The sequence below is a fragment of the Scyliorhinus torazame genome, chromosome 9, assembly GCF_047496885.1.
Source record: "Scyliorhinus torazame isolate Kashiwa2021f chromosome 9, sScyTor2.1, whole genome shotgun sequence".
NCBI classification, from domain to species: domain Eukaryota; kingdom Metazoa; phylum Chordata; class Chondrichthyes; order Carcharhiniformes; family Scyliorhinidae; genus Scyliorhinus; species Scyliorhinus torazame.
The window spans coordinates 6,610,926-6,638,076 of NC_092715.1; the positions used below are offsets into that span (position 1 = coordinate 6,610,926).

The 27,151-nt window shown below is 49.0% G+C and overlaps 1 protein-coding gene across 3 annotated transcripts in view; it reads left to right on the forward strand.

Annotated features, from left to right (window-relative positions):
• spef2 (sperm flagellar 2) overlaps positions 1 to 27,151 on the forward strand; it is a 941,194-nt gene that overhangs the window by 816,894 nt on the left and 97,149 nt on the right. For all 3 annotated transcript variants that reach the window (XM_072515585.1, XM_072515587.1, XM_072515586.1), the window contains one exon: positions 4,505 to 4,611. In XM_072515585.1, the coding sequence (XP_072371686.1) occupies positions 4,505 to 4,611 (107 nt within the window). The remainder of the gene's footprint in view (positions 1 to 4,504; positions 4,612 to 27,151) is intronic.

Here is a 27,151-nt window from a genome sequence, read left to right on the forward strand (position 1 = left end):
GCCAGCCCTTCGGCGCCGACTGGAGTGGCACCAACCCCTCCCGCGTCAACCTAGCCCCCTAAAATGTGGAGACTTCCGCACTTTCGGGAGCTGTTGAATCCGGAGTGGTTGCCGCCAGTTTTCCCGCCGGCGTGGGGATTTAGTCCCCAGTAGGGAGAATCCCGGCCATTGTATTTTAGGTATTGAGTGCAGTCAGGGTTAAAAGCCTGGGTTAGTGTGTGTGATTGCTGCAGTCACGTTTTTAAAATCCTGGTTTAAAAGACACTTTGGCTATAAGGGACAATTAATCATCGCAAGGGTTTGGGCGGATGGAATTTTGTTTCTATGAAGAAGGCTCCCTGGGGAGTAGATAACTAGAGACACTGTGTTTGGCCTTAATAAGGTGATTTGGTAATCGAAGGAGCAGGTGTTAAAACAGCCAGGTGTTGAGTTTCAGTTTTAGGTGTCAGTTCAGTTAAAGATTTGGCTGTGTGCGGGCCAGCAGCTTTCCTCAAAGAAGTTTAGTTAAATAGATTTTGCCTGTGAACAGAACAGTAGTTTCAGAAAAGGCTGGCAGATTAAACAGTAATTTGAGATAGACAATAATCGGCAGCTGGATTCCTGAAGGCTCTCTTTTTCTCAAAGTGGTTTATCCAAGGTATCTCTTTACAGAGGTTTTCCTGGGTTGGCTGACTGTATTTTACAGTGGATTTTGACTTGAGAGGGGTTTTGCTTGAGTGGAGATAAAGATAGCAGCGAGGAGTTAGTGTTTCATGTTATTGTTAAGCATTATGAGGGGCTGGTTTAGCACAGTGGGCTAAACATCTGACTTGTAATGCACAACAATGCCAGCAGCGCGGGTTCAATTCCAGTACTGGCCTCCCCGAACAGGCGCCGGAATGTGGCGACTAGGGGCTTTTCACAGTAACTTAATTGAAGCCTACTTGCGACAATAAGCGATTTTATATATATATATTATATATTATATTTAGCTATTTTCTTAATGAGGGTTTGAGTTAGTAATACTGTGTTAGTAATAGAGTTTGTTTTAATATACAATATCCCTATTTGTGTGTGGAATAACCCCTAGAGCAAAGTAACCTTTCCTCACAGTCTTACAAATTAATAAAATATTGGCGTTTCTGTCCGGTATCCTAGCTGGTGGAATCTGGCCCAGGATTGTAATAGAAACGATTAGACCTGTTATATTGAATTCTGCGCATGTAACGTATCTTTCATCGGTAAGCCCTTTGTTAACTATGAGAAGCCTCCAGTGTTTGTCTCAAACCACCACGTTGGCGACAAGGTGAAAGGTTCGATCGCAGCCGAGAGTTGTCGTGAATGGAGGGAGAGGGTGGGAAGGAAGCAGCAGTTAAGAAAAGAAAGAAGCTCCGACAAGAGTCGGGAAACCATCACGTGAGTGGAAATGCCGATCATTGGTAAACTGCACCAGTTTCACCAAGGGGTTTACCATTGGAGTTAGTTTATTGAACGGTTCCGCTATTTTTTGACCACGAGCGAGATCACAGGCGAGGACAAGCGGAGGGTGATACTTCTGATAGTTTGCGGGTCGCAAACATATAATTTAATTAGGAACCTCTCGTCCCCGGAGGCAAATAACTCAAAGACCTTTGACCAGATAGTGAAATTGGTCAAAGAACATTTCAACCCGAGGCCCTCGATTATCCTCCGACGTTATAAATTTAAACTCTTGTGATGAGACATCATGAGGAGTCCATCGGAGATTTTATGGCCAGACTTCACTAGCTTGCTGAGCACTGTGAATTCGGGGCTGTGCTCAGTGACATGTTGCTTAACCGGCTGGCTTGTAGGATTCACAACATTAATATCTAGAACAAGCTCCTGACTGAAATCGCTATAACTTTGGAAAATGTGATCGAGATAGATCAGGTGGTGGGGTGAACCAAAAAAGATGCCACTGAGCTCCACAGCATGGAGGGGAGGTATAGTCACAAGGTGCGAGGCAGCATCAACAGGAACAGCAGAGAACCAGGCACGGCCCTCTGGATCAGACCGGAGTCAAAGGATCGAGAAAAAGATGGGACGTCAGCCCAAGTCCGAGGGGGACTGCTATCGCTGTGGGGCAGACCTTCCCCAAGAGAGCTGCCATGTTCAGGAGTCTGCCGGCATACAGTTCAATCGCAGAGATCACTTTCCAACACGTTCCCGCACAAGGTAAAGTGCGTCAATGCAAATAAACCCCAGCCATAGCTATCACTGCGCCACTGAACATTGTGGAGAAGATGTGGAGATGCTGGCGTTGGACTGGGGTGAGCACAGTAAGAAGTCTTACAACACCAGGTTAAAGTCCAACAGGTTTGTTTTGAATCACTAGCTTTCGGAGCACTGCTCCTTCCTCAGGTGAATGAAGAGGTATGTTCCAGAAACACATATATAGACAAATTCAAAGATGCCAAACAATGCTTGGAATGCGAGCATTTGCAGGTAATTAAGTCTGAAGTCTTAAGTTTCTGGAATCTACCTCTTCATTCACCTGAGGAAGGAGCAGCGCTCCGAAAGCTAGTGACATCGAAACAAACCTGTTGGACTTTAACCTGGTGTTGTAAGACTTCGTACTAGAGTAGAGAAGAGCTCTGAAGAGGGGCGTTGGGCGCAATTTTCAAAATTCCCAATGCCGTCCTCCAAGATGTCCGAAGGCAGTATGAAGGGGTATTTCACGAGCTGAGCCGGATCAAAAGCGCCAAAGCCAAACTCTACGCCAATCCGGACTCGACACTCATGGCCCTCAATCTGCCCCACATCAGACGGTTGAGATGAATTTGGAGATTAGGAGGACTGAGTATAATCAGACATTCAGTTCTCTGAGTGGGCAGCGCCAATAGACCCCGTTCTCAAACCAGATCATTTGCTAAGAATTGTGGGGATTACAAACTAACCATAAATCAGGTTGCCCAGGTTAATAAATACCCGATTACCCAGAAGGATGCTGCGTCTGTGGGTGGGTGCAGAGGTCTCGGAGGTCTCCGGGCCCATTGGCTTTCTGATAGACTCTCTTTCCCCTGTGTCTTTTGGAATGTTTTTAAACTCTGTATATGGGGCAGCACGGTAGCATTGTGGGTAGCACAATTGCATCACAGCTCCAGAGTCCCAGGTTCGATTCCCGGCTTGGGTCACTGTCTGTGCGGAGTCTGCACGTCCTCCCCGTGTGTGCGTGGGTTTCCTCCGGGTGCTCCGGTTTCCTCCCACAGTCCAAAGATGTGCAGGTTAGGTGGATTGGCCATGATAAATTGCCCTTAGTGTCCAAAATTGGACTTAGTGTTGGGTGGGGTTACTGGGTTATGGGGATAAGGTGGCGGTGTTGACCTTGGGTAGGGTGCTCTTTCCAAGAGCCAGTGCAGACTCGATGGGCCGAATGGCCTCCTTCTGCACTGTAAATTCTATGAAATATAGTTTTTGATGCCGTTTGTAATAAGGGACGTAACGGGGGTGCGGGATGTGGTGGCGCGGCCCCTTAAAGGGAGGGGCAGGCTCGGGGGACCATGTTACCGGCTTGGGGCCAATCGTGGGGGAGAGGGCAAACCCCTGCCAACAGGGAGTTGGCGCAGGGCCCTCAGAGCGGGATTGCGGTCAATGGAACCTGGAGCCAAAGTGGTTTGACCTGTTATACTGAGCTCTGTGCCTGTTACTGATCTGCCTTTCATCAGTTAACCTCGCTGGGAACTACTGGAAACCTCCAGTGTTTGTCTCGAAGCAGCACAGGGACTTGGCCGGTGATGAAGAAGGAGGTAAAGGGGCAGGAGTTTCACCTTCTGCAATTGCAAGGAAAGGTGCTGTGGGATATTCCTGTAGGGTATTCGTATGCAGTAGTCCTGTGCGGTTACCCATGTATACTCCATTTGGGTTTCTTTGGTTGTCTATGGGGTTTTCTGTGGTTTCTAAGGGTTTTCTGTGCGTTTTGATGGGTTTATTTGGGGTTCTAAGGGTTTCTATGGGTTTTCTATGGGGTTTGGTTGGGTTTATCTGAGGTTCTAAGTGTTTCTGTGTGTTCCTCAGTGTTTTCTATTAGTTTTGATGGGTTTATTTGGGGTTCTAAGGGTTTTCTATGGGTTCTGATTGGTTTATATGGGATTTCTGTGTGTTTCTTTGGGTTTTCTATTAGTTTTGATGGGTTTAAAAGGGGTTCTAAGGGTTTCTATGGGTTTTCTATGGGTTCTGATGGGTTTAAAAGGGGTTCTAAGGGTTTTCTATGGGGTTTGGTTGGGTTTATCTGAGGTTCTAAGTGTTTCTGTGTGTTCCTCAGTGTTTTCTATGGGTTCTGATGGGTTTAAAAGAGGTTCTAAGGGTTAATGTGGGTTTTTGTGGGTTTCTATGGCAGACGGAAAAGTGGAGCTCGGAACAAAAGCAACACGACCGTGGTCTGACTGGATGGTGAAGGATCGACGCGCCTAATCCTGCTCCTAAACCCGATGTTCCTCACAGCCTAAATAAAACCATTGTTTTGCCGATGGATTGTGATTGTAACTCCTTCTTGGTTATATTGCAGGGTTAATGCTGAAAAAGACATTCATTGAGCTTTTACAGGATCTGGTATCACTGGACCTTAGCTCCGAACAACTGCCTGAGCAATGGAGGTCTCTCTCTTACACACAGGTGGGATGATTCTTTTTTTTAAATCAATTTAGAGTACCCAATTCATTTTTTCCAATTAAGGGGCACTTTAGCGTGGCCAATTCACCTACCCTGCGCATCTTTTAGGTTGTGGGGGCGAAACCCACGCAAACACGGGGAGAATGTGCAAACTCCACACGGACAGTGACCCAGAGCCGGGATCGAACCTGGGACCTCGGCACCGTGAGGCAGCAGGGCTAACCCATTGTGCCACCGTGCTGCCCTGGGTGGGCCGATTCTTAACTGAGAGACTGACATTCCACACAAAACACTTTCCTCAGGTTAAACATGATATGATTAACTCACTTAAAGGACAAAAAAGGACACTGTCCTGTGTAATGAGACAGGATTGATTAATGATCTCATAGTTAGGGATCCTCTCAGAAGGAGCGATCACAATATGGTGGAATTTAAAATACAGATGGAGGGTGAGAAGGTAAAATCAAGCACTAGTGTTTTGTGCTTAAACAAAGGAGATTACAATGGGATGAGAGAAGAACTAGCTAAGGTAGACTGGGAGCAAAGCCTTTTTGGTGAAACAGTTGAGGAACAGTGGAGAACCTTCCAAGCGATTTTTCACAGTGCTCAGCAAAGGTTTATACCAACAAAAAGGAAGAACGGTAGAAAGAGGGAAAATCGACCGTGGATATCGAAGGAAATAAGGGAAAGTATCAAAAAGAACAAAGAAATGTGCAGCACAGGAACAGGCCCATCGGCCCTCCAAGCCCGTGCCGACAATGCTGCCCGACTAAACTACAATCTTCTACACTTCCTGGGTCCGTATCCCTCTATTCCCATCCTATTCATGTATTTGTCAAGATGCCCCTTAAATGTCACTATTGTCCCTGCTTCCACCACCTCCTCCGGTAGCGAGTTCCAGGCACCCACTACCCTCTGCGTAAAAAACTTGCCTCGTACATCTACTCTAAACCTTGCCCCTCTCACCTTAAACCTATGCCCCCTAGTAATTGACCCCTCGACCCCAGGGAAAAGCCTCTGACTATCCACTCTGTCTCTGCCCCTCATAATTTTGTAGACCTCTATCAGGTCTCCCCTCAACCTCCTTCGTTCCAGTGAGAACAAACCGAGTTGATTCAACCGCTCCTCATACCTAATGCCCTCCATACCAGGCAACATTCTGGTAAATCTCTTCTCCACCCTCTCTAAAACCTCCACATCCTTCTGGTAGTGTGGCGACCAGAATTGAACACTATACTCCAAGTGTGGCCTAACTAAGGTTCTATACAGCTGCAACATGACTTGCCAATTCTTATACTCAATGCCCCGGCCAATGAAGGCAAGCATGCCGTATGCCTTCTTGACTACCTTCTCCACCTGTGTTGCCCCTTTCAATGACCTGTGGACCTGTACTCCTAGATCTCTTTGACTTTCAATACTCTTGAGGGTTCTACCATTCACTGTATATTCCCTACCTGCATTAGACCTTCCAAAATGCATTACCTCACATTTGTCCGGATTGAACTCCATCTGCCATCTCTCCGCCCAAGCCTCCAAACAATCTAAATCCTGCTGTATCCTCTGACAGTCCTCATCGCTATCCGCAATTCCACCAACCCTTGTGTCGTCTGCAAACTTACTAATCAGCCCAGTTACATTTTCCTCCAAATCATTTATATATACTACAAACAGCAAAGGTCCCAGCACTGATCCCTGTGGAACACCACTGGTCACAGCCCTCCAATCAGAAAAGCATCCTTCCATTGCTACTCTCTGCCTTCTATGACCTAGCCAGTTCTGTATCCACCTTGCCAGCTCCCCCCTGATCCCGTGTGACTTCACCTTTTGTACTAGTCTACCATGAGGGACCTTGTCAAAGGCCTTACTGAAGTCCATATAGACAACATTCACTGCCCTACCTGCATCAATCATCTTAGTGACCTCCTCGAAAAACTCTATCAAGTTAGTGAGACACGACCTCCCCTTCACAAAACCATGCTGCCTCTCACTAATACGTCCATTTGCTTCCAAATGGGAGTAGATCCTGTCTCGAAGAATTCTCTCCAGTAATTTCCCTACCACTGAAGTAAGGCTCACCGGCCTGTAGTTCCCTGGATTATCCTTGCTACCCTTCTTAAACAGAGGAACAACATTGGCTATTCTCCAGTCCTCCGGGACATCCCCTGAAGACAGTGAGGATCCAAAGATTTCTGTCAAGGCCTCAGCAATTTCCTCTCCAGCCTCCTTCAGTATTCTGGGGTAGATCCCATCAGGCCCTGGGGACTTATCTACCTTAATATTTTTTAAGACACCCAACACCTCGTCTTTTTGGATCTCAATGTGACCCAGGCTATCTACACACCCTTCTCCAGACTCAACATCTACCAATTTCTTCTCTTTGGTGAATACTGATGCAAAGTATTCATTTAGTACCTCGCCCATTTCCTCTGGCTCCACACATAGATTCCCTTGCCTATCCTTCAGTGGGCCAACCCTTTCCCTGGCTACCTTCTTGCTTTTTATGTACGTGTAAAAAGCCTTGGGATTTTCCTTAACCCTATTTGCCAATTACTTTTCGTGACCCCTTCTAGCCCTCCTGACTCCTTGCTTAAGTTCCTTCCTACTTTCCAAATTGAAGGAAAAAACATACAAAGTGGCAAAGATTAGTGGGAGACGAGAAGACTGGGAAATCTTTAGGGGGCAACAGAAAGCTACTAAAAAAGCGATAAAGAGTAAGATAGATTATGAGAGTAAACCTGCTTAGAATATAAAAATAGATAGTAAACGTTTCGACAAATATATAAAACAAAAAAGAGTGGCTTAGGTAAATATTGGTCCTTTACAGGATGAGAAGGGAGATTTAATAATGGGAGATGAGGAAATGGCTGAGGAACTGAACAGGTTTTTTGGGTTGGTCTTCACAGTGGAAGACACAAATAACATGCCAGTGACTGATGGAAATGAGGCTATGACAGGTGAGGACCTTGAGATGATTGTTATCACTAAGGAAGTAGTGATGGGCAAGCTAATGGGGCTAAAGGTAGACAAGTCTCCTGGCCCTGATGGAATGCATCCCAGAGTGCTAAAAGAGATGGCTAGGGAAATTGCAAATGCACTAGTGATAATTTACCAAAATTCACTAGACTCTGGGGTGGTCCCGGCGGATTGAAAATTAGCAAACGTGACACCACTGTTTAAAAAAGGAGGTAGGCAGAAAGTGGGTAATTATAGGCCAGTGAGCTTAACTTCGGTAGTAGGGAAGATACTGGAATCTATCATCAAGGAAGAAATAGCGAGGCATCTGGATGGAAATTGTCCCATTGGGCAGGCGCAGCATGGGTTCATAAAGGGCAGGTCGTGCCTAACTAATTTAATGGAATTTTTTGAGGACATTACCAGTGCGGTAGATAACGGGGAGCCAATGGATGTGGTATACCTGGATTTCCAGAACTCTTTTGACAAGGTGCCACACAAAAGGTTGCTGCATAAGATAAAGATGCATGGCATTAAGGGGAAAGTAGTAGCATGGATAGAGGATTGGTTAATTAATAGAAAGCAAAGAGTGGGGATTAATGGGTATTTCTCTGGTTGGCAATCAGTAGCTAGTGGTGTCCCTCAGGGATCAGTGTTGGGCCCACAACTGTTCACAATTTACATAGATGATTTGGAGTTGGGGACCAAGTGCAATGTGTCCAAGTTTGCAGACGACACTAAGATAAGTGGTAAGGCAAAAAGTGCAGAGGATACTGGAAGTCTGCAGAGGGATTTGGATAGGCTAAGTGAATGGGCTAGGGTCTGGCAGATGGAATACAATGTTGACAAATGTGAGGTTATCCATTTTGGCAGGAATAATAGCAAAAAAATGGAATTTTGTCCTTCATTGCTAGAGGGATGGAGTTTAAGACCAGGGAGGTTATGCTGCAATTGTATAAGGTGTTAGTGAGGCCACACCTGGAGTATTATGTTCAGTTTTGGTCTCCTTACTTGAGAAAGGACGTACTGGCACTGGAGGGTGTGCAGAGGAGATTCACGAGGTTAATCCCAGAGCTGAAGGGGTTGGATTACGAGGAGAGGTTGAGTAGACTGGGACTGTACTCATTGGAATTTAGAAGGATACGGAGGGATCTTAAAGAAAGATATAAAATTATGAAGAGAATAAGAACAAAGATAAATTACAGCACAGGACCAAGCCCTTCGGCCCTCCCAGCCTGTGCCGATCCAGATCCTCTATCTAAAACTGTTGCCTATTTTCTAAGGATCTGTATCCCTCTGCTCCCTGCCCATTCATGTATCTGTCTAGATACATCTTAAATGATGCTATTGTGCCCGCCTCTACCACCTCAGACGGAAATGCGTTCCAGGCACCCACCACCCTCTGCGTAAAGAACTTTCCACGCATATCTCCCTTAAACTTTTCCCCTCTCACCTTGAACTCGTGACCCCTAGTAATTGAGTCCCCCACTCTGGGAAAAAGCTTGTTGCTATCCACCCTGTCTATACCTCTCATAATTTTGTAGACTTCAATGAGGTCCCCCCTCAACCTCCGTCTTTCTAATGAAAATAATCCCAATCTACTCAACCTGGATTGGATTGGATTGGATTTGTTTATTGTCACGTGTACCGAGGTACAGTGAAAAGTATTTTTCTGTGAGCAGCTCAAGTGATCATTAAGTACATGGGAAGAAAAGGGAATAAAAGAAAATACATAATAGGGCAACACCAACATATACAATGTAACTACATAAGCACTGGCATCGGATGAAGCATACAGGGTGTAGTGTTAATGAGGTCAGTCCATAAGAGGGTCATTTAGGAGTCTGGTAACAGTGGGGAAGAAGCTGTTTTTGAGTCTGTTCGTGTGTGTTCTCAGACTTCTGTATCTCCTGCCCGATGGAAGAAGTTGGAAGAGTGAGTAAGCCGGGTGGGAGGGATCTTTGATTATACTGCCCGCTTTCCCCAGGCAGCGGGAGGTGTAGATGGAGTCAATGGATGGGAGGCAGGTTCGTGTGATGGACTGGGCAGTGTTCACGACTCTCTGAAGTTTCTTGCGGTCCTGGGCTGAGCAGTTGCCATACCAGGCTGTGATGCAGCCCGATAGGATGCTTTCTATGGTGCATCTGTAAAAGTTGGTAAGGGTTAATGTGGACATGCCGAATTTCCTTAGTTTCCTGACGAAGTATAGGCGCTGTTGTGCTTTCTTGGTGGTATGCCTTCTTGACCACTCTATCGACCTGCGTTGCCACCTTCAGGGTACAATGGACCTGAACTCCCAGATCTCTCTGTACATCAATTTTCCCCAGGGCTTTTTCATTTACCGTATAGTTCGCTCTTGAATTAGATCTTCCAAATGCATCACCTCGCATTTGCCTGGATTGAACTCCATCTGCCATTTCTCTGCCCAACTCTCCAATCTATCTATATTTTGCTGTATTCTCTGACAGTCCCCTTCACTATCTGCTACTCCACCAATCTTAGTGTCATCTGCAAACTTGCGAATCAGACCACCTATACCTTCCTCCAGATCATTTATGTATATCACAAACAACAGTGGTCCCAGCACGGATCCCTGTGGAACACCACTGGTCAGAGTTCTCCATTTTGAGAAATTCCTTTACACTACTACTCTCTGTCTCCTGTTGCCCAACCAGTTCTTTATCCATCTAGCTAGTACACCCTGGACCCCATGAGACTTCACTTTCTCCATCAGCCTACCATGGGGAACCTTATCAAATGCCTTACTGAAGTCCATGTATATGACATCTACAGCCCTTCCCTCATCAATCAACTTTGTCACTTCCTCAAAGAATTCTATTAAGTTGGTAAGACATGACCTTCCCTGAACAAAACCATGTTGCCTATCACTGAATAGCCCATTTTCTTCCAAATGTGAATAGATCCTATCCCTCAGTATCTTCTCCAGCAGCTTCCCTCCCACTGACATCAGGCTCACCGGTCTACAATTACCTGGATTATCCCTGCTACCCTTCTTAAAGAAGGAGACAACATTAGCAATTCTGCAGTCCTCCGGTACCTCACCCATGTTCAAGGATGCTGCAAAGATATCTGTTAAGGCCCCAGCTATTTCCTCTCTCACTTCCCTCAGTAACCTGGGATAGATCCCATCCGGACCTGGGGACTTGTCCACCTTAATGCCTTTTAGAATACCCAAAACTTCCCCTTCCTTATGCCGACTTGACCTAAAGTAATCAAACATCTATCCCTAACCTCAACATCTGTCATGTCCCTCTCCTCGGTGAATACCGATGCAAAGTACTCGTTAAGAATGTCACCCATTTTCTCTGACTCCACGCATAACTTTCCTCCTTTGTCCTTGAGTGGGCCAACCCTTTCTCTAGTTACCCTCTTGCTCCTTATATATGAATAAAAGGCTTTGGGATTTTCCTTAACCCTGTTTTCTCAAGAGATTAAATGACCCCTTTTAGCCCTCTTGATTCCTCGTTTCAGATTGGTCCTACATTCCCGATATTCTTTCAAAGCTTTGTCTGTCTTCAGTCGCCTAGACCTTATGTATGCTTCCTTTTTCCTCTTAGCTAGTCTCACAATTTCGCCTGTCCTCCATGGTTCCCTAATCTTGCCATTTCTATCCCTCATTTTCACAGGGACATGCTTGTCCTGCACTCTAATCAACCTCTCTTTAAAAGCCTCCCACATATCAAATGTGGATTTACCTTCAAACAGCTGCTCCCAATCCACATTCCCCAGCTCCTGCCGAATTTTGGTATAGTTGGCCTTTCCCCAATTTAGCACTCTTCCTTTAGGACCACTCGCGTCTTTGTCCATGAGTATTCTAAAACTAACGGAATTGTGATCACTATTCCCAAAGTAATCACCGACTGACACTTCAACCACCTGGCCGGGATCATTCCCCAACACCAGGTCCAGTATGGCCCCTTCCCGAGTTGGACTATTTACATACTGCTCTAAAAAAAACCTCCTGGATGCTCCTTACAAATTCTGCTCCATCTGGACCTCTGACACTAAGTGTATCCCAGTCAATGTTGGGAAAATTAAAATCTCATATCACCACCACCCTATTGCTCATACATCTTTCCATAATCTGTTCACATATTTGTACCTCTATCTCACGCTCGCTGTTGGGAGGTCTGTAGCACAGCCCCGACATTGTTACCGCACCCTTCCTATTTCTAAGCTCTGCCCATATCGCCTCACTGCTCGAGTCCTCCATAGTGCCCTCCTTAATCACAGCTGTGATATCCTCTCTGACCAGTAATGCAACCCCTCCACCCCTTTTACCTCCGTCTCTATCCCTCCTGAAGCATCGATATCCTGGAATATTTAGTTGCCAATCATGCCCTTCCCTCAACCAAGTCTCAGTAATACCAAAAACATCATACTCCCAGGTACTAATCCAAGTCCTAAGTTCATCTGCCTTACCTACTACACTTCTTGCATTAAAACAAATACACCTCAGACCACCTGTCCCTTTGCGTTCATCATCTGCTCCCTGCCTACTCTTCCCCTTAGTCACGCTGACTTCATGATCTAATTCCTTACAGGCTTTAGTTACTACCTCCTTACTGTCCACTAACCTCCTCATTTGGTTCCATCCTACTGCCATAGAATAGATAGGATAGATGCGGGCAGGTTGTTTCCACTGGCAGGTGAAAGCAGAACTAGGGGGCATAGCCTCAAAATAAGGGGAAGTAGATTTAGGACTGAGTTTAGGAGGAACTTCTTCACCCAAAGGGTTGTGAATCTGTGGAATTCCTTGCCCAGTGAAGCAGTAGAGGCTCCTTCATTAAATGTTTTTAAGATAAAGATAGATAGTTTTTTGAAGAATAAAGGGATTAAGGGTTATGGTGTTCGGGCCGGAAAGTGGAGCTGAGTCCACAAAAGATCAGCCATGATCTCATTGAATGGTGGAGCAGGATCGAGGGGCCAGATGGCCGACTCCTGCTCCTAGTTCTTATGTCTTATAATGAACCAGATGAGTTGTTACAATAATCCATGAGTTTCATGGCCAGCATTACTGAGACTGGGCAGGCACTCTTTCCCAGGGTGGAGGGGTCAGTCATCAGGGGGCATAGGTTTAAGGTCCATGGGGCAATGTTTAGAGGAGATGTGCGAGGCAGGTTTTTTACACAGAGGGTGGTGAATGCCTGGAACGCGTTGCCAGGGGCGGTTGTGGAAGCAGATACATTAACGGCGTTCAAAAGGCATCTTGACAAACACATGGACAGGATGGGTATCGAGGGATACGGCACAAGGAAGTGCTGAGAGTTTTGGCCAAGGGTGGTATCACGACCGGTACAGGCTTGGAGGGCCGAAGGGCCTGTTCCTGGACTGTATTGTTCGTTGTTCTTTGTATCGCTACTGCCCAGGGGCAGCACGGTACACAAATGGATATCACTGTGGCGTCACAGCGCCAGGGTCCCAGGTTCGATTCCCGGCTGGGTCACTGTCTGTGCGGAATCTGCACATCCTCCCCGTGTCTGCGTGGGTTTCCTCCGGGTGCTCCGGTTTCCTCCCACAGTCCAAAGACGTGCAGGTTAGGTGGATGGGCCATGATAAATTGTCCTTAGTGACCAAGAAGGTTAGAAGGCGTTATTGGGTAACGGGGATGGGGTCGAAGTGAGGGCTTAAGTGGGTCGGTGCAGACTCGATGGGCCGAATGGCCTCCTTCTGCACTGTATGGGCGGAATTTTCCCCCTCCCACGCCGGGTGGGAGAATCACCGGGGTGCCGCGCGTGTCCCGCCACGTCGCCCCGACGCCCACACGCGATTCTCCTACCACCCCCCCAAACCGGCGTGGCGAGAATCACGGCTGCCCGCTGGGAGACTCGGCGTTTGTAACGGGCGAGCGGCGATTCTCCGGCCCGGATGGGCCGAGCGGCCTGCCCAAAACGACAGGTTCCCACCGGCGCCGTCCACACCTGGTCGCTGCCGGCGGGAACAGCGCGGGAACGCTGGGGGGCGGCCTGTGGGGGGGGCGAGGGGGGTTCCTGCCCTGGGGGGCGGGGGGAGGGGGCCTCAAATGTGGTCTGCCCACGATCGGTGCCCACCGATCGGCAGGCCGGCCTCTCGGAATGAGGACCTCCTTTCCTCCGCCGCCCCGCAAGATCCATCCGTCATCTCCTTGCGGGGCAGCCTCGGGGAGAACGGCAATCGCGCATGCGCGGGTGACGCCAGTGACACGGCAGCAGGCACGTCATTTACGCGGCGCCGCTTTTACGCGGTGCCAATGCCCGGCGTGCGTAAATGAGGCGACGCCGCTCCTAGCCTCCCGGGGGCGGGAGAATAGGGGGCTGGGAGCGGGCTCCGACGCCGGAGTGAAACACTCCGGTTTTCACTGCGGCGTCGGGACTTAGTCTCCCGATGGGAGAATTGCGCCCAATGTTCTATGTTAATCCAGCTCCCTCACACTGTCATCCAGTAACCCCTCTCCCCCAGCACCCTGTGTTACTGACTGTATCTCTACTGATGTTAATCCAGCTCCCTCACACTGTCACCCAGTAACCCCACTCCCCCAGCTCCCTGTGTTACTGACTGTATCTCTACTGATGTTAATCCAGCTCCCTCACACTGTCACTCAGTAACCCCTCTCCCCCAGCACCCTGTGTTACTGACTGTATCTCTACTGATGTTAATCCAGCTCCCTCACACTGTCACTCAGTAACCCCTCTCCCCAGCATGCTGTGTTACTGACTGTATCTCTACTGATGTTAATCCAGCTCCCTCACACTGTCACCCAGTAACCCCTCTCCCCCAGCACCCTGTGTTACTGACTGTATCTCTACTGATGTTAATCCAGCTCCCTCACACTGTCACTCAGTAACCCCTCTCCCCCAGCACCCTGTGTTACTGACTGTATCTCTACTGATGTTAATCCAGCTCCCGCACACTGTCACTCAGTAACCCCTCTCCCCCAGCTCCCTCACACTGTCACTCAGTAACCCCTCTCCCGCAGCACCCTGTGTTACTGTCTGTATCTCTACTGATGTTAATCCAGCTCCCTCACACTGTCACTCAGTAACCCCTCTCCCCCAGCACCCTGTGTTACTGACTGTATCTCTACTGATGTTAATCCAGCTCCCTCACACTGTCACTCAGTAACCCCTCTCTCCCAGCACCCTGTGTTACTGACTGTATCTCTACTGAGGTTAATCCAGCTCCCTCACACTGTCACTCAGTAACCCCTCTCCCCCAGCACCCTGTGTTACTGACTGTATCTCGACTGATGTTAATCCAACTCCCTCACACTGTCACTCAGTAACTCCTCTCCCCCAGCACCCTGTGTTACTGACTGTATCTCTACTGATGTTAATCCAGCTCCCTCACACTGTCACTCAGTAACCCCTCACCCCTAGCACCCTGTGATACGGACTGTATCTCTACTGATGTTAATCCAGCTCCCTCACACTGTCACTCAGTAACCCCTCTCCCCAGCACCCTGTGTTACTGACTGTATCTCTACTGATGTTAATCCAGCTCCCTCACACTGTCACTCAGTAAACCCTCCCCCCAGCACCCTGTGTTCCTGACTGTATCTCTACTGATGTTAATCCAGCTCCCTCACACTGTCACTCAGTAACCCCACTCCCCAGCACCCTGTGTTACTGACTGTATCTCTACTGATGTTAATCCAGCTCCCTCACACTGTCACTCAGTAACCCCTCTCCCTCAGCACCATGTGTTACTGACTGTATCTCTACTGATGTTAATCCAACTCGCTCACACTGTCACTCAGTAACCCCACTCCCCAGCATCCTGTGTTACTGACTGTTTCTGTACTGATGTTAATCCAGCTCCCTCACACTGTCACTCAGTAACCCCTCTCCCCCAGCACCCTGTGTTACTGACTGTATCTCTACTGATGTTAATCCAGCTCCCTCACACTGTCACTCAGTAACCCCTCTCCCCCAACACCCTGTGTTACTGACTGTATCTCTACTGATGTTAATCCAGCTCCCTCACACTGTCACTCAGTAACCCCTCTCCCCCAGCGCCCTGTGTTACTGACTGTATCTCTACTGATGTTAATCCAGCTCCCTCACACTGTCACTCAGTAACCCCTCTCCCCCAGCACCCTGTGTTACTGACTGTATCTCTACTGATGTTAATCCAGCTCCCTCACACTGTCACTCAGTAACCCCTCTCCCTCGGCACCCTGTGTTACTGACTGTATCTCTACTGGTGTTAATCCAGCTCCCTCACACTGTCACTCAGTAACCCCTCTCCCCCAGCACCCTGGGTGACTGACTGTATCTCTACTGATGTTAATCCAGCTCCCTCACACTGTCACTCAGTAACCCCTCTCCCTCGGCACCCTGTGTTACTGACTGTATCTCTACTTATGTTAATCCAGCTCCCTCACACTGTCACTCAGTAACCCCTCTCCCTCGGCACCCTGTGTTACTGACTGTATCTCTACTGGTGTTAATCCAGCTCCCTCACACTGTCACTCAGTAACCCCTCTCCCCCAGCACCCTGGGTGACTGACTGTATCTCTACTGATGTTACTCCAGCTCCCCCACACTGTCACTCAGTAACCCCTCTCCCCCAGCACCCTGTGTTACTGACTGTATCTCTACTGATGTTAAACCAGCTCCCTCACACTGTCACTCAGTAACCCCTCTCCCCCAGCTCCCTGTGTTACTGACTGGATCTCTACTGATGTTAAACCAGCTCCCTCACACTGTCACTCAGTAACCCCTCTCCCCCAGCGCCCTGTGTTACTGACTGTATCTCTACTGATGTTAATCCAGCTCCCTCACACTGTCACTCAGTAACCCCTCTCCCCCAGCGCCCTGTGTTACTGACTGTATCTCTACTGATGTTAATCCAGCTACCTCACACTGTCACTCAGTAACCCCTCTTCCCCAGCACCCTGTGTTACTGACTGTATCTCTACTGATGTTAATCCAGCTCCCTCACACTGTCACTCAGTAACCCCTCTCCCCCAGCACCCTGTGTTACTGACTGGATCTCTACTGATGTTAATCCAGCTCCCCCACACTCACCCAGTAACCCCTCTCCCCAGCACCCTGTGTTACTGACTGTATCTCTACTGATGTTAATCCAGCTCCCACACACTGTCACTCAGTAACCCCTATCCCCCAACACCCTGTGTTACTGACTGTATCTCTACTGATGTTAATCCAGCTCCCTCACACTGTCACCCAGTAACCCCTCTCCCCCAGCACCCTGTGTTACTGACTGTATCTCTACTGATGTTAATCCAGCTCCCTCACACTGTCACTCAGTAACCCCTCTCCCTCAGCACCCTGTGTTACTGACTGTATCCCTACTAATGTTAATCCAGCTCCCTCACACTGTCACTCAGTAACCCCTATCCCCCAACACCCTGTGTTACTGACTGTATCCCCACTGATGTTAATCCAGCTCCCTCACACTGTCACTCAGTAACCCCTCTCCCCCAACACCCTGTGTTACTGACTGTATCTCTACTGATGTTAATCCAGCTCCCACACACTGTCACTCAGTAACCCCTCTCCCCCAGCACCCTGTGTTACTGACTGTATCTCTACTGATGTTAATCCAGCTCCCGCACACTGTCACTCAGTAACCCCTCTCCCCCAGCACCCTGTGTTACTGACTGTGTCTCTACTGATGTTAATCCAGCTCCCTCACACTGTCACTCAGTAACCCCTCTCCCCCAGCACCCTGTGTTACTGACTGTATCCCTACTGATGTTAATCCAGCTCCCTCACACTGTCACTCAGTAACCCCTCTCCCCCAGCACCCTGTGTTACTGACTGGATCTCTACTGATGTTAATCCAGCTCCCCCACACTCACCCAGTAACCCCTCTCCCCCAGCACCCTGTGTTACTGACTGTATCTCTACTGATGTTAATCCAGCTCCCTCACACTGTCACTCAGTAACCCCTCTCCCCCAGCACCCTGTGTTACTGACTGTATCTCTACTGATGTTAATCCAGCTCCCTCACACTGTCACTCAGTAACCCCTCTCCCCCAGCACCCTGTGTTACTGACTGTATCTCTACTGATGTTAATCCAGCTCCCCCACACTGTCACTCAGTAACCCCTCTCCCCCAGCACCCTGTGTTACTGACTGTATCTCTACTGATGTTAATCCAGCTCCCTCACACTGTCACCCAGTAACCCTTCTCTCCCAGCACCCTGTGTTACTGACTGTATCTCTACTGATGTTAATCCAACTCCCTCACACTGTCACTCAGTAACCCCTCTCCCCCAGCACCCTGTGTTACTGACTGTATCTCTACTGATGTTAATCCAGCTCCCTCACACTCACCCAGTAACCCCTCTCCCCCAGCACCCTGTGTTATTGACTGTATCTCTACTGATGTTAATCCAGCTCTCTCACACTGTCACTCAGGAACCCCTCTCCCCCAGCACCCTGTGTTACTGACTGTATCTCTACTGATGTTAATCCAGCTCCCCCACACTGTCACTCAGTAACCCCTCTCCCCCAGCACCCTGTGTTACTGACTGTATCTCTACTGATGTTAATCCAGCTCCCTCACACTGTCACTCAGTAACCCCTCTCCCCAGCACCCTGTGTTACAGACTGTTTCTGTACTGATGTTAATCCAGCTCCCTCACACTCACCCAGTAACCCCTCTCCCCCAGCACCCTGTGTTACTGACTGTATCTCTACTGATGTTAATCCAGCTCCCTCACACTGTCACTCAGTAACCCCTCTCCCCCAGCACCCTGTGTTACTGACTGTATCTCTACTGATGTTAATCCAGCTCCCTCACAGTGTCACTCAGTTTTGTAAGGGCCACGAAGAATCCAGCATGAGTTTTAAGGATACTAAATAATAACGTTTATTTCCAAAACAATATATACCTAACTGTAGCAGTAACTTCCCTTGCTACCTTCTCCTTCCTGCTGGTTCCTGAACTGGCCAGCTTATTTATACTAGGAGTTTCTCCGCCCCCCCTCATTGGGAAGTTCATACTCCCATAGGATTGTGGGATAGTCATTTGTCCCCAGCCAATCGTAAGTAGGCAGGTTATAACATCCCTCCCCCCCAAAGTCCAAGGAATCCACCGAAGACCCTGGCGAAGGAAGGCGTCAAACTCGTTTGGCCGCAGGCCGGACGCCATTTGCACGCGGCGCTGGATCCGTGCAGAAGCAATGGGCGGTATTGGCTTATCCTCTCTGAAGAGTCCCAGCAGGGGCTTATGATCAGTCACGATAGTGAAATGGCGGCCGTACACATACTGGTTGAAGCGTTTCACCGTGAAAACCACTGCCAGGCCCTCCTTCTCGATCTGCGCGTACTTTTTCTCCGCTGCAGTCAATGTGCGGGAGGCGAAAGCTATCGGTCGCTCGGCCCCGTTCTCCATCTTGTGGGACAGGACAGCCCCAATACCATACGGGGATGCATCACATGTGACGAGCAAAGGCTTTCCAGGATCATAGTGGGTTAGTAACCCAGACAACGACAATTGTTGCTTTACCCGCCGGAAAGCGGTTTCTTGCGGCTGACCCCAAACCCAGGTGTGATTTTTCTTTAGCAGCAGGTGTAAGGGGGCCAGCGTAGTTGCCAGATTGGGGAGGAACTTCCCGTAATGGTTTACGAGACCGAGAAAAGAACGAAGATGCGAAGTGTCAGTCGGGGTGGGGGCATGTTGAATTGCACGCACCTTCTCTGCGACGGGGTGCAAACCTTCGCGGTCCACCCGATAACCTAGGTAGACTACTTCTTTTGCCTGAAATACGCACTTTGTGTGACGTAAACGGACTCCAGCCTCCGAAAGGCGTCTAAGGACAGCCTCCAGATTTTCCAAATGCTCTTGCTCCGACGTCCCTGTAATCAACACGTCATCTAGGTAGACAGCCACACGTGGTAAACCTCTCAAAATGCCCTCCATAACACGTTGAAAAATTGCGCAGGCAGAGGATACTCCAAAGGGCAACCGTGTATATTCATACAGGCCCCGGTGTGTGTTAATTGTTACATATGGTCGGGAGGCAGGGTCCAGCTCCAACTGCAGGTAGGCGTGACTCATATCTAATTTTGTGAATGAGAGTCCACCTGCAAGTTTCGCGTAGAGATCCTCTATGCGAGGCATTGGGTATCGGTCGAGTCGGGAAACTGTATTCACTGTAAGTTTATAGTCGCCACACAAGCGAACTGTGGCATCTGGCTTCATTACTGGTACAATTGGTGCTGCCCAGTCAGCAAAACGGACGGGCCTGATAATACCCAAACTCTCCAAACGAGTGAGCTCCCCTTCTACCTTCTCGAGCAAAGCGTAAGGCACTGGGCGCGCCCGGAAATAGCGCGGCGTGGCTCCTGGTTCAACTTGGATACGGGCTACGGCCCCTTTTATTTTCCCCAAACCAGGCTGGAATACCTCTGGGTATCGTCCCAGCACCTCAGTCAACCCTCCAGAAACTGTTTGGAGGATGTCCTGCCATTGCAACCGCAAATGGCGCAACCAGTCCCGACCCAACAGGCTGGGCCCATGGCCACGCACTACGATAAGTGGGAAACGCCCTTCCTGGCGTCCATAGACAACAGGGGTCATTGTAGTTCCTGCAATGTCCAGTGGTTCCCCAGTGTAGGTGGCCAACCTGGCCTGTGAGTCAGTTAATGTAAGGGTCTGTATACCCTGCTTGATGCGGTCGAATGTCCTCTGGGCGATCACGGAGACCGCTGCGCCAGTGTCCAACTCCATCTCAAGCGGGTGGCCATTGACCCGTACTGTCACCTTAATGGGGGCCACACGGGGAGCTGCCACACAATGCAGCTGCAGGCAGTCGTCCTCCGTCTCCACGTCCTCAGGAGTGGTCGCCGCAGGTTCATCCACATGGAAGGTACGGCCTCTGGGCTGGTCCCAGTTACGGCCCCTGGGCTGGTCCCAGTTTCGGTCGGAACGACGTCGCCTCTGGCGTCCCCAGGACCGCCGTCCGCGACGGGGTCGGCGCCTACAAGTCTGACACGGACATGGCTCCTCATCCATTGGCTCTGGAGAAGGCTCCCTTCAGGTAGGAATGTCCGATGGCCACTGGCGTCGGTCCGGTCGTTGCCTCGCCCAAGGTACCGCAGGAGTGCGGGGGGACGTTTTTGGGCGGAAAGGGTTGCGCCCCAAGGCATGCACTTCCATTCCCTGTAGCTCCTGTACTCCTCGCTCTGCGCTCTCTCGGGACAAGACTATTTGTATTGCCTGTTGAAAAGTCAATGTTGGCTCCGCTAACACTTTCTCTGGGTTGCTGCATTGTTAATACCGCAAACCAAACGGTCGCGTAACATTTCTGACAAGGTCTCACCATAGTCACAGTATTCCGCAATCCCGCGTAGCCTGGATAAAAAAATCGTCAAGGGATTCTCCAGGGGTCCTCTCAGCGGTATTAAACCGGTAACGCTGGACTATTGTGGACGGGGTTGGGTTAAAGTGTTGCCCCACTATATTCACAAGTTCGTCAAACGTTTTGGTGTCCGGCGCAGCTGGGTACGTAAGGCTCCTAATCACCCCAAACGTATGCGGGCCGCAGGCAGTGAGCAATATGACCACCTGGCGCTCGTTTTCGGTGATATTGTTTGCCCGGAAATAGTCACGCATCCGTTGTGCGTACTGGTTCCAGCTTTCCAGCGCAGCATCAAAAACATCCAAACGTCCGTACAGAGGCATGGTATAATAGAAAACAACTTCCAACCTGTATCCAACAAAAATCTAGGGAGGTGGCTTCAGCAGTGTAGACAGCTATTCACTTTTACCTTCATCGCCAGTTTTGTAAGGGCCACGAAGAATCCAGCACGAGTTTTAAGGATACAAAATAATAACGTTTATTTACTATAACAATATATACATAACAGTAGCAGTAACATCCCTTGCTACCTGAGGGGCACAAATATCCTGGGGGGGAGATTTGTTAGTGCTCTTTGGGGGGGTTTAAACTAATGCAGCAGGGGCATGGGAACTTGGGTTGTAGTTTTAGGGTAAGGGAGAATGAGAGTATAGAGGTCAGGAGCACAGATTTGACGTCGCAGGAGGGGGCCAGTGTTCAGGTAGGTGGTTTGAAGTGTGTCTACTTCAATGCCAGGAGTATACGAAACAAGGTAGGGGAACTGGCAGCGTGGGTTGGTACCTGGGACTTCGATGTTGTGGTCATTTCGGAGACATGGATAGAGCAGGGACAGGAATGGATGTTGCAGGTTCCGGGGTTTAGGTGTTTTAGTAAGCTCAGAGAAGGAGGCAAAAGAGGGGGAGGTGTGGCGCTGCTAGTCAAGAGCAGTATTATGGTGGCGGAGAGGATGCTAGATGGGGACTCTTCTTCCGAGGTAGTATGGGCTGAAGTTAGAAACAGGAAAGGAGAGGTCACCCTGTTGGGAGTTTTTTTTATAGGCCTCCTAATAGTTCTAGGGATGTAGAGGAAAGGATGGCGAAGATGATTCTGGATAAGAGCGAAAGTAACAGGGTAGTTATTATGGGAGACTTTAACTTTCCAAATATTGACTGGAAAAGATATAGTTCGAGTACAATAGATGGGTCGTTTTTTGTACAGTGTGTGCAGGAGGGTTTCCTGAAACAATATGTTGACAGGCCAACAAGAGGCGAGGCCACGTTGGATTTGGTTTTGGGTAATGAACCAGGCCAGGTGTTGGATTTGGAGGTAGGAGAGCACTTTGGGGACAGTGACCACAATTCGGTGACGTTTACGTTAATGATGGAAAGGGATAAGTATACACCGCAGGGCAAGAGTTATAGCTGGGGGAAGGGCAATTATGATGCCATTAGACGTGACTTGGGGGGGGATAAGGTGGAGAAGTAGGCTGCAAGTGTTGGGCACACTGGATAAGTGGGGCTTGTTCAAGGATCAGCTACTGCGTGTTCTTGATAAGTATGTACCGGTCAGACAGGGAGGAAGGCGTCGAGCGAGGGAACCGTGGTTTACCAAGGAAGTGAAATCTCTTGTTAAGAGGAAGAAGGAGGCCTATGTGAAGATGAAGTGTGAAGTTTCGGTTGGGGCGATGGATAGTTACAAGGTAGCGAGGAAGGATCTAAAGAGAGAGCTAAGACGAGCAAGGAGGGGACATGAGAAGTATTTGGCAGGAAGGATCAAGGAAAACCCAAAAGCTTTCTATAGGTATGTCAGGAATAAGCGAATGATTAGGGAAAGAGTAGGACCAGTCAAGGACAGGGATGGGAAATTGTGTGTGGAGTCTGAAGAGATAGGCGAGATACTAAATGAATATTTTTCGTCAGTATTCACTCAGGAAAAAGATAATGTTGTGGAGGAGAATGCTGAGCCCCAGGCTAATAGAATAGATGGCATTGAGGTACGTAGGGAAGAGGTGTTGGCAATTCTGGACAGGCTGAAAATAGATAAATCCCCGGGACCTGATGGGATTTATCCTAGGATTCTCTGGGAGGCCAGGGAAGAGATTGCTGGACCTTTGGCTTTGATTTTTATGTCATCATTGGCTACAGGAATAGTGCCAGAGGACTGGAGGACAGCAAATGTGGTCCCTTTGTTCAAAAAGGGGAGCAGAGACAACCCCGGCAACTATAGACCGGTGAGCCTCACGTCTGCAGTGGGTAAAGTCTTGGAGGGGATTATAAGAGACAAGATTTATAATCACCTAGATAGGAATAATATGATCAGGGATAGTCAGCATGGCTTTGTGAAGGGTAGGTCATGCCTCACAAACCTTATTGAGTTCTTTGAGAAGGTGACTGAACAGGTAGACGAGGGTAGAGCAGTTGATGTGGTGTATATGGATTTCAGCAAAGCGTTTGATAAGGTTCCCCACGGTAGGCTATTGCAAAAAATACGGAGGCTGGGGATTGAGGGTGATTTAGAGATGTGGATCAGAAATTGGCTAGCTGAAAGAAGACAGAGGGTGGTGGTTGATGGGAAATGTTCAGAATGGAGTACAGTCACAAGTGGAGTACCACAAGGATCTGTTCTGGGGCCGTTGCTGTTTGTCATTTTTATCAATGACCTAGAGGAAGGCGCAGAAGGGTGGGTGAGTAAATTTGCAGACGATACTAAAGTTGGTGGTGTTGTCGATAGTGTGGAAGGATGTAGCAGGTTACAGAGGGATATAGATAAGCTGCAGAGCTGGGCCGAGAGGTGGCAAATGGAGTTTAATGTAGAGAAGTGTGAGGTGATTCACTTTGGAAGGAATAACAGGAATGCGGAATATTTGGCTAATGGTAAGGTTCTTGGAAGTGTGGATGAGCAGAGGGATCTAGGTGTCCATGTACATAGATCCCTGAAAGTTGCCACCCAGGTTGATAGGGTTGTGAAGAAGGCCTATGGAGTGTTGGCCTTTATTGGTAGAGGAATTGAGTTCCGGAGTCGGGAGGTCATGTTGCAGCTGTACAGAACTCTGGCACGGCCGCATTTGGAGTATTGCGTACAGTTCTGGTCACCGCATTATAGGAAGGACGTGGAGGCTTTGGAGCGGGTGCAGAGGAGATTTACCAGGATGTTGCCTGGTATGGAGGGAAAATCTTATGAGGAAAGGCTGATGGACTTGAGGTTGTTTTTGTTGGAGAGAAGAAGGTTAAGAGGAGACTTAATAGAGGCATACAAAATGATCAGGGGGTTGGATAGGGTGGACAGTGAGAGCCTTCTCCCGCGGATGGATATGGCTGGCACGAGGGGACATAACTTTAAACTGAGGGGTAATAGATATAGGACAGAGGTCAGAGGTAGGTTCTTTACGCAAAGAGTAGTGAGGCCGTGGAATGCCCTACCTGCTACAGTAGTGAACTCGCCAACATTGAGGGCATTTAAAAGTTTATTGGATAAACATATGGATGATAATGGCACAGTGTAGGTTAGATGGCTTTTGTTTCGGTGCAACATCGTGGGCCGAAGGGCCTGTACTGCGCTGTATTGTTCTATGTTCTATGTTCTACCTTCTCCTTCCTGCTGGTTCCTGAACTGGCCAGCTTATTTATACTCGGAGTTTCTCCGCCCCCCTCATTGGGGAAGTTCATACTCCCATAGGATTGTGGGATAGTCATTAGTCCACAGCCAATCATAAGTAGGCAGGTTATAACACTCAGTAACCCCTCTCCCCCAGCACCCTGTGTTACTGACTGTATCTCTACTGATGTTAAACCAGCTCCCTCACACTGTCACTCAGTAACCGCTCTCCCCCAGCACCCTGTGTTACTGACTGTATCTCTACTGATGTTAATCCAGCTCCCTCACACTGTCACTCAGTAACCCCTCTCCCCCAGCACCCTGTGTTACTGACTGTATCTCTACTGATGTTAATCCAGCTCCCTCACACTGTCACTCAGTAACCCCTCTCTCCCAGCACCCTGTGTTACTGACTGTATCTCTACTGGTGTTAATCCAGCTCCCTCACACTGTCACTCAGTAACCCCTCTCCCCCAGCGTCCTGTGTTACTGACTGTTTCTGTACTGATGTTAATCCAGCTCCCTCACACTGTCACTCAGTAACCCCTCTCCCCCAGCACCCTGTGTTACTGACTGTATCTCTACTGGTGTTAATCCAGCTCCCTCACACTGTCACTCAGTAACCCCTCTCCCCCAGCACCCTGTGTTACTGACTGTATCTCTACTGATGTTAATCCAGCTCCCTCACACTGTCACTCAGTAACCCCTCTCCCCCAGCGCCCTGTGCTACTGACTGTATCTCTACTGATGTTAATCCAGCTCCCTCACACTGTCACTCAGTAACCCCTCTCCCCAGCACCGTGTTACTGACTGTATCTCTACTGATGTTAATCCAGCTCCCTCACACTGTCACTCAGTAACCCCTCTCCCCCAGCACCCCGTGTTACTGACTGTATCTGTACTGATGTTAATCCAGCTCCCTCACACTGTCACTCAGTAACCCCTCTCCCCCATCACCCTGTGTTACTGACTGTATCTCTACTGATGTTAATCCAGCTCCCTCACACTGTCACTCAGTAACCCCTCTCCCCCAGCACCCTGTGTTACTGACTGTATCTCTACTGATGTTAATCCAGCTCCCTCACACTGTCACTCAGTAACCCCTCTCCCCCAGCACCCAGTGTTACTGACTGTATCTCTACTGATGTTAAACCAGCTCCCTCACACTGTCACTCAGTAACCCCTCTCCCCAGCACCCTGTGTTACTGACTGTATCTCTACTGATGTTAATCCAGCTCCCTCACACTGTCACTCAGTAACCCCTCTCACCCAGCACCCTGTGTTACTGACTGTATCTCTACTGATGTTAATCCAGCTCCCTCACACTGTCACTCAGTAACCCCTCTCCCCAGCACCCTCTGTTACTGACTGTATCTCTACTGATGTTAATCCAGCTCACTCACACTGTCACTCAGTAACCCCTCTCTCCCAGCACCCTGTGTTACTGACTGTATCTCTACTGATGTTAATCCAGCTCCCTCACACTGTCACTCAGTAACCCCTCTCCCCAGCACCCTGTGTTACTGACTGTATCTCTACTGATGTTAATCCAGCTCCCCCACACTGTCACTCAGTAACCCCTCTCCCCAAGCACCCTGTGTTACTGACTGTATCTCTACTGATGTTAATCCAGCTCCCTCACACTGTCACTCAGTAACCCCTCTCCCCAGCACCCTCTGTTACTGACTGTATCTCTACTGATGTTAATCCAGCTCACTCACACTGTCACTCAGTAACCCCTCTCTCCCAGCACCCTGTGTTACTGACTGTATCTCTACTGATGTTAATCCAGCTCCCTCACACTGTCACTCAGTAACCCCTCTCCCCAGCACCCTGTGTTACTGACTGTATCTCTACTGATGTTAATCCAGCTCACCCACACTGTCACTCAGTAACCCCTCTCCCCAAGCACCCTGTGTTACTGACTGTATCTCTACTGATGTTAATCCAGCTGCCTCACACTGTCACTCAGTAACCTCTCTCCCCCAGCGCCCTGTGTTACTGACTGTATCTCTACTGATGTTAATCCAGCTCCCTCACACTGTCACTCAGTAACCCCTCTCCCCCAGCGCCCTGTGTTACTGACTGTATCTCTACTGATGTTAATCCAGCTGCCTCACACTGTCACTCAGTAACCCCTCTCCCCCAGCGCCCTGTGTTACTGACTGTATCTCTACTGATGTTAATCCAGCTCCCTCACACTGTCACTCAGTAACCCCACTCCCCAGCACCGTGTTACTGACTGTATCTCTACTGATGTTAATCCAGCTCCCTCACACTGTCACTCAGTAACCCCTCTCCCCCAGCACCCTCTGTTACTGACTGCATCTCTACTGATGTTAATCCAGCTCCCTCACACTGTCACTCAGTAACCCCTCTCCCCCAGCACCCTGTGTTACTGACTGTATCTCTACTGGTGTTAATCCAGCTCCCTCACACTGTCACTCAGTAACCCCTCTCCCCCAGCACCCTGTGTTACTGACTGTATCTCTACTGATGTTAATCCAGCTCCCTCACACTGTCACTCAGTAACCCCTCTCCCCCAGCGCCCTGTGTTACTGACTGTATCTCTACTGATGTTAATCCAGCTGCCTCACACTGTCACTCAGTAACCCCTCTCCCCCAGCGCCCTGTGTTACTGACTGTATCTCTACTGATGTTAATCCAGCTCCCTCACACTGT